Source organism: Chrysoperla carnea, chromosome 1 (assembly GCF_905475395.1).
Source record: "Chrysoperla carnea chromosome 1, inChrCarn1.1, whole genome shotgun sequence".
Taxonomy (NCBI): domain Eukaryota; kingdom Metazoa; phylum Arthropoda; class Insecta; order Neuroptera; family Chrysopidae; genus Chrysoperla; species Chrysoperla carnea.
Window position 1 is genome coordinate 33,857,901 of NC_058337.1, and position 7,773 is coordinate 33,865,673.

A 7,773-nucleotide genomic window follows, 5' to 3' on the forward strand; every position below is an offset into this window, starting at 1 on the left:
AATTATAAAATAATGAAAATTTTAAATTAAATAAAAATCATAAAAATTTCATAAATTCAAAAGTTTTTGGCTTAAATACATACTTAACACACTAAATCTATGGCAAGCCTACGTACAGAGGTCAACTGCTTGCACCGACTGCCCCGGTAGGCCCATGTCTGAAAGTATTAAACTATCAAAGTTAACTAATGAGAACTGCCCATTCAAAAGTTAGTGGCGTGTTTAGATTCAAAGCAGCTCTGGGCTATCAATACACGTACATATTTAGTTAAATAAAACATTCATTATTGAGTTTTCTTATTTTTAAATTATAATTCCTGTATACATATAATAATTCCTGTATAATAAATGTGAAAGTAAGGATCATTGTACGCAAAAACTTATGAATGGATTTGAATGAAACTTGACAATCATATAGCTCATACATCAGAATAACACATGAGCTATAATTTATACAGATATATTTTATATATTTATTGTTTGGAAATTTTATAAGACAGGGTGAAAGAGATACAATTTATGGACATCTGTTCAACAAAGATTATCAGACACCCTTCTCATATTTAAAAAAAATTCTAAACTGTATATACTTTTATCTGAGTAAAACAATATACCTACTTTTATCTGTGTAAAACAATCGAAGATATTCGTTGAGAAGTAGTAGTTTAAAAGAAATAATCATTTTTACATAATATTAAAAAAATTGTTTGTTTAATCATTTAATCACCTAATTAGTCCATTTTCGGTTGTCTGTCCGTCTGCCCGTCTGTCAACACGAGAACTCAAAATGATAAAAGATTTCAAGATGAAATTTTTACAGCGTGCTCAGGACATAAAAAGGCAGATCGAGTTCGTAAGTGAGCATCATAGGTCAATTGAGTCTTGGGTCCGTAGAACCCATCTTGTAAATCGTCAGAGATAGAACAAAAGTTTAAGTATAAAGAATGTTCCTTATAAAAAAATTAACAACTTTTGTTTGAAACATTTTTTCGTAAGCATCACGGTTTACCCATGAGGGCGCAAATTACATAGTATATATTATATGGGAATGTGTGTGGCTATCTAATAGTGACTATCTTTCTTAACTTACATGACGTAAAAAAACAAACGATTGCGTAATTAACACTGTCTATACATCGTATTTCAACAATTAATTCAGTCAATTGTTTGTTTTCAATTGTTTTAAGAGATCGCGACTAAGCCATATGAGAATATAGATGATATATTTGTTGTTCAAATAAATAACAATTTTTCTAAAAGTTTCAAATTCTGAATTTTTTTTCAGGAATTTTAACAATGGTACCACTCAAAATATTTACAATAATCACATTACAAATAATTGTTGTAAGCACAATTTCACCATTGGAAACAAATTATGGGTTATTGGGTGAATTAGATCCACTTAAAGACACATTTGGACAAGAAACGCCATCACATGCACTATTTATTCGTGATGATTTTTTAAAAAATAGTAAGTATTTGAATTTATTTTAAATTGTCTGTGAGACAGAAATGTTTTAATATCAGTGATCTTCCCTTAGAAAGACTTGAACTTAATTAGAAATATCCTACGTGAGCAATTTGTTGCTCAGTAAGGCTAAGCCTACACAGATCCTGCATGAAAAATTGTTTCTATTAATTAAGTTTTGTTTAATTTTTCAGTTAAAAAAAGGCAAACTAATGGTCATAAAAAAGATGAAAGTGCTGATGTCATGGTACAAAATATATTAAAATGGTTACAAAATATTTATGGCCAAAATAATCGGAGAGTACGTCAAGGAGCAAGAGAATATTTACCTCCGTTAAATACAGAAAAGCCACGACCGTTTGGTGGGCCATATGAACCATCTGGTGCAGTCAGACCTACACCAAGTTTTCCAAGTGGTCCCAGTGGAAGTAGTCCTAGTCCCAACTATGGTGCTCCTAGTCCAGGTTTCTTTTAATTTATTTGTTTTATCTAGCATGCCATTGAAATTCTAGCATAAATCCGAGTAACACTAATGCATTTTATTGCTACGAAAAACGTTGGTTTGGGTAAAGTACTAGATAGTTTGGATTTTTAACTCCTAAATTTCTGTTGGTATACATAACGTCAGAATACTGTTACGTGAATAGTACAAATAGACTTTACCTTTTCATTTCCGATTCATTATTGTTTCGGACAGGCAATAATAAGTTGAACAATGGTACAAGATATTTGTTATTCATTTTATCACATTAATTTTTTTACAAACTGTCCGAAACAAAAACTAATCTGACTGACGTAGTGCGATTTTTGGCATTGATTTTGTTTGTTTTTTTATCGGAAAATAATTTAGGTGACAATTATACCCTGTATATATGAAATATATATCATGGTATACTAATTTTAGTCCATGGTTTGTAACGCATTGAAATATTGAATAAACGAACAAAATTTTGGTATAAATGTTCAAAAAATTGCCTAATTATCCGTCCGTCTGTACGTATAAACACGATAACTCAAAAACGAATAGAGATATCAAAAAAGACGAGATTCTCGAAAAACGAAAAAAACTTACAGAAAATAGTTTCGAAAAACGAAAAAAACCAAGATGGTGGCCTTTCGACTAACATAATGTTTTTTAAACTTTTCTAATTTATTAAAAATAATGCAAGCACTGACATTCAACACTTCCTATACAATATATTTCAATAATTAAGTCAGTCAATTGTTTGTTTTCACTTGCTTTTATTCTGGGATAATATTTCATTCCTTTCTGCTTAAAGTCACAATCTGTATATGAAATTCTTAAAAACTTTTGTTAGTTATTCAAAGTATGATTTTTTTGGAAATATTTTCCTTATCGTGCTTTCGGCGAGTGGGGGCTAGATCAAAAAAACGACCGACATTTTTTTATTGTATATTATCTTGAAATATTAATATTATTCATGGAGACGTGGCCTTGGGAATATAGTGCTCGTCCCTCATATGGATGGTCGTCAAGTGGAAACGTAAATAGATATTTTTAAATTAATTTTTATATACCTACATAATTTATAACGAAAGGAACATAGTTCCTACCGAGACAACAGACACCTCTGGTTTTTTTAAAATATAGTTTCGAAATTTTTCTAAAAACCCAATTGTTTTTTGTTTAAAAAAATTAGTTTAAACAATATCCTACCGGGTTATCCACCGGCAACCTGCACTTTTACGCCCAGGAGCATTTTTTAAAAGGGGTCCTGCAAAAATTTTTCATACCTTCGAAAATTACTAATGCTCATAATGACGGATTTTACCAAGTCTAATATCATAATCAAGACTCAAATAACTTTCGAAGATATAAAAACAGTATTCCGAAGTTATGCACACAAAAACATCATTTGTTAAGCATTAACAACCTGGCAATGGCCAAAATTTGGTATTCCGGGTTTTGGTTGATTACTTTCTGGAGCATGGTTATCTAAAAGTTTTGAAAGAAAAAGGGCAAAAAAACATTGTTTATTACTAGCATAGCTCTACGCAGAATCGACTACTAAAAATTTTACGCCATTTGATCAAAACTTTCATATAACCACGCACCTTTTTACCATAAAAGTAAATAATAGGGTATGCCAAACACCTTAAAGTAATTGGTGTAATATAATAATTGTTTGAAAGAAAATACTGAAGTCAAATTTTTATTTTTTTTATATAGCTCCTACGCAAGGAACATATGCCAGCTCTTCAACTGGTCCATTACAAGTAGATTTAGGTGGAAGTATACAGCCAGGTGGAACTGCTGAAACTGGAGCGAATAGCAACAATAACGATTTATATTCAACAGCTGGCTCACCATCTGGTGGCGATAGTAATTATATTCAACCAACTTACACTCCGGAAGGTACTCAAGTCTCACCCACTCAACTACCACCAGACGATGACATAAATCATCCACCACATATCCATGCAATTGATGTTGAATGTTCCAAAGAACAAATGACCGTTAACATTGAATTTAATAGACCTTATGATGGAATTATTTACTCAAAAGGATATTTCTCAGACCCTGCATGTCGTTATGTCACTGAAAACAGTGGTCAAACAAAGTTTACGTTTACGTTAACAATCAATCAATGTGGTACTGAATTCATTAGTGCTTTCGAAACCGAAGGACAAAGTTATCTAGAAAATGTATTGGTCTTACAAAATGAAGCTGGTATTCAAGAAGTTTGGGATAGTATTAAAACTGTCCGTTGTTTGTGGGAGGGTAATGTAAATCAAGCATTAAGCGTTGCATTAAGTGTTGGTATGCTTTCACAAGAAGTGGTTACATTCAGTGGCGATACAGCAATGGCACGATTAGATATTCAAGTTGGTCGTGGTCCATTTGCTCCTGCCGCTAATGGACTTGTAAAAATTGGTGAAACAATGACTTTAGTTGTTTCTGTAACAGGTGATCCAGATTTTGATATCCAAGTAAAAGATTGTATTGCTAAAGATGAATCAGGGCAAAATCAAATTTCATTAACGGATAGTAATGGTTGTATATTAAAACCAAAACTGTTTGGTGCCTTCCAAAAAACTCGTGATACACAAAACACTGGAGCATCAATTATTGCATACGCATTCTTCAATGCATTTAAATTTCCTGATGTGATGGATTTAACTTTAGAATGTAACATTGAATTATGTAAAACTGATTGTCAAGTATGTCCGAATCCAGATCAAAAACTTGAACCTGGTAAAAAACGAAGACGTCGTAGTGTAAACCCAACAAACATTGCTTCACAACATTCACTTTTGAAATATCATCGCGTAAAGCGTAGTGAAAACTCTACTGATGAAATAATTGCAGAACCAGTTAAACTAAAACATAAGTTCCAAGTAATTGCTCCCGAAGAAATATTGAGTGATCGTTTTGAAGAAGTTTTGAAAGAAGAATCACAAAAGTATGATAGTATTTGTATGTCTACGCACGGATTTTTATTCTCATTTGTGTCATTAGTTGCATTATTAATATTGAGTGCTGTATTTTCAGCGACCATTTGGCTAAGGTATCAACGACTTAAAATGAAATACTAAATATAAATTGTTTGTTAATTATACTTTAAGACTTTTAATTATAAGAACATAGCTTTATTTGTAAGAAAAGTAAAAAATGCGCCATAAAATAATCTAAACCGTTTTAATATGGTTACATATATTTATTGTTTTACAATATGTTTATGCAAAATACAGATTTTATATATTATTATTATAACTTTTATAAAAATACAGTTTTTATACAAAAATTATTATTATTATTTTCCATTCCTGTTTATGATTTAAATTAAGCAAAGACTAATAATTTGAATGTAAGACTTCAAACGCAATGTTCTCAAAATTCTTGGTTACAGAATATCAAAAAATGTAGAAGTGTCTTTGAAATTCAAGAATTTCGATAAAATTACGTTTAAAGTGTTTACAATAAGTAGACAATAAGTGGTCACTCCTGACATGTAGTGGCATAGATACAATCAAATGTATCAATATAAATGCGTAAGTATAATTTAATTTTTTATCTTTAATTTCTTTAGAGTGTTGAGCATAACAACATGAAAGTGATTTACATTTCTAGTTTACACAGCACAATACACGAAAGCAATCAAAATTAATTTAAATAAACGAAACCCCAAAAAATTACAATGCTTAGAGAAAAAAACTTAAACCAACTCAATCAAAACGAATCAATAGCGCTGGATTCCCACCAACTCAACCCAAAATTTGGTCCTTAAACTACATTATGAAAAGAATATAAATTAGATTCCAAATTACCAAATTTACACTTTCAAATTCCGATATATCTGCACTCCGTTGTCGAGATACCTTAAGTTTATTTTCCTTGTCGCATATGACAAAAAAGACCTTAAGTTTTTTTGAATCCACTTGATAAAACAATTGCACTAGTTTTAATCATAAAAATTTCTCAAATTTCGTTAATAATTAATAAATAATTGGAGAATTAATAAAAATTATCAATTGTTTTTCTTTTATTTGTTTTCACTTTTCTTTTGTTATTGAAAATAAATGCCTTTTGGTCCCGAAAAATTGAGGTAATTTATATAAATGTTTTAATTTAATGGCAAAATTTTGATTAGCAATATCTCGAAAAAGAACTTTAAAAAACTTTAAAATCCGAAATTTAACAAGATCGTATCGTTTATTTTTGTTTTATTTTGACAAATTCTTAAGTCCATCGGTAACCCCTTTAGCGTTTAAGACGAGCTGAGCTCGTCTTCAGTTTTTTCGCTAAATCGTTTTGAACAAGTCCAAATTTTGGTAGCAAACTTTTAAATACTTTATACTTTATACATCTTTTTAGTGTTTTTTAAAACAATAAAAAAAAACTTATGTTAAATGAATTAAGGGAACCAAAATCTATGCTATAAAATATACAAATGTCTTTTGTGCAATCAAAAACATTATCGCTCAAGCTTTAATACTTGAGTTCACCCTAGTTCAACAATTCTGTGTGAATTTTCAATCATAAGTATAAAATTAATTCATTAATTTTCATTAACAATTACAAATTATAATTATTTATCCAAATATAAAATGAAATATTACAAATGTGAATATAAATGTACTCTTAGTATGGCATTATTTGATTGAAATAATATCACTATAAAATAGGAATTTTGTATAAAATATTTATTAAATATGTTAAACATAAAAACAATTATATTTTTAAATAACAAAAATTATCGGTAAAGTAGAACACAAATTTATAAAATGATGACATCTATATGTTTAACTATAAAAGTGTTTATTTAAAAATGAGTTGTATTTGTAATAATGAAAGATAATTTTAAATATATTCAACACGACTTAATGCAAGATAACTTTCCTTAGTATTTAAGTCATGATATCCTAATGGTCCTACTTCACAATCGGCACATGATAAATATTTTTTGTTATCCACAGTATTTGATACTCCAATATTTTCGAATGTATAAATGTCCTTAACTAGCCAAAAGTCTTGTATTTTCTCCGTTTCTATTATATTTTCAATATTGTCTTCTGTTTTATTAGAACTTTTCGTAAGTTTTATTACAGGTAAATCAAACTGAAACCAAATAAAAATTAAGAAATTATCCTTTAAAAAAATATTAGTTTGAATTACCTCGAAATTAACATAATTTCCAGCCTTTGAATTTAAAATAATTGATCTACAAAATTGACACTTGATTTTCCGGCGATTTTTCCCATCTTCTACTTCCGTTTCAGCTAGGCTTGAATTCGTTTCTGACATTTTAAATAAATGTTTATTTATTGAAATAAATTAATAAATTAGACTTCACTTTTTTATTTCAAATATAACCTCAAAATTCTTCTACATATGATTATAAAATGATACGAATGAAGAACTGAACCTGAATAAGGAAATCAAGTAAGAACTTTTTAAAAGAGTTTAAAAAACAAATTTTCAATTTAAAAGAAAATTTATATTACTTGAATTTGTCGAAAAAATAATTTTTTAAAACGAAACATTTGAATGTTACGTGATTCAATTTTGATATGCTAATATATTAAAAAAAAAAAAAGAATCATAAAAATTTCATTTAATTAAACTTTATTTTGAAAAATATTATACAAAAAACCAAACTTCAAAAACCACATCAAAATTAAAATAGTTTTCAAAAATTCGTTTTAGAATTCGTTAATTTGTTGACGAGATCGAATACATGCGTCATGAATTTAAACGCAAGCGTATATTAAAAAAATAAGAATAAATATATAATTTATCCTTATCTCGCATTAAGCTTTTCCTCTATCATTGATTATTTTAT

General features: G+C 28.9%; 2 protein-coding genes across 3 annotated transcripts; one reads left to right on the forward strand and one right to left on the reverse strand.

Moving 5' to 3' along the window:
* Positions 1 to 1,294: 1,294 nt before the first annotated feature.
* On the forward strand, positions 1,295 to 5,040 carry LOC123300509. Its single transcript, XM_044883128.1, has 3 exons — positions 1,295 to 1,471; positions 1,663 to 1,932; positions 3,660 to 5,040. The coding sequence occupies exons 1-3, from the start codon at positions 1,297 to 1,299 to the stop codon at positions 5,024 to 5,026; spliced, it is 1,812 nt and encodes a 603-aa protein (XP_044739063.1). The 5' UTR covers positions 1,295 to 1,296; the 3' UTR covers positions 5,027 to 5,040.
* Positions 5,041 to 6,694: 1,654 nt separating this feature from the next.
* On the reverse strand, positions 6,695 to 7,527 carry LOC123305377 (guanine nucleotide exchange factor MSS4 homolog). 2 transcript variants are annotated; one of them, XM_044887078.1, is made up of 3 exons: positions 7,436 to 7,527; positions 7,107 to 7,356; positions 6,695 to 7,049 (listed from the first exon to the last, which is right to left on the reverse strand). In XM_044887078.1, the coding sequence occupies exons 2-3, from the start codon at positions 7,233 to 7,235 to the stop codon at positions 6,792 to 6,794; spliced, it is 387 nt and encodes a 128-aa protein (XP_044743013.1). In that variant the 5' UTR covers positions 7,236 to 7,356; positions 7,436 to 7,527; the 3' UTR covers positions 6,695 to 6,791. The 2 variants fall into 2 exon arrangements, with proteins under 2 accessions (XP_044743013.1, XP_044743014.1); XM_044887079.1 differs by lacking the exon at positions 7,436 to 7,527 and having other exon boundaries at positions 7,107 to 7,404.
* Between the last annotated feature and the right edge of the window lie 246 nt (positions 7,528 to 7,773).

What these genes read in the sequence shown, in the direction of transcription:
- LOC123305377 (XM_044887078.1), bottom strand. Translation starts at nt 7,235, where the DNA reads ATGTCAGAAACGAATTCAAGCCTAGCTGAAACGGAAGTAGAAGATGGG. An exon ending in GAAATTATGTTAATTTCGAG is followed by an intron (nt 7,050 to 7,106) that starts GTAATTCAAACT and finishes ATTTGGTTTCAG; the next exon opens with TTTGATTTACCTGTAATAAA.
- LOC123300509 (XM_044883128.1), top strand. Translation starts at nt 1,297, where the DNA reads ATGGTACCACTCAAAATATTTACAATAATCACATTACAAATAATTGTT. An exon ending in TGATGATTTTTTAAAAAATA is followed by an intron (nt 1,472 to 1,662) that starts GTAAGTATTTGA and finishes TTAATTTTTCAG; the next exon opens with TTAAAAAAAGGCAAACTAAT. An exon ending in CTATGGTGCTCCTAGTCCAG is followed by an intron (nt 1,933 to 3,659) that starts GTTTCTTTTAAT and finishes TTTTTTATATAG; the next exon opens with CTCCTACGCAAGGAACATAT.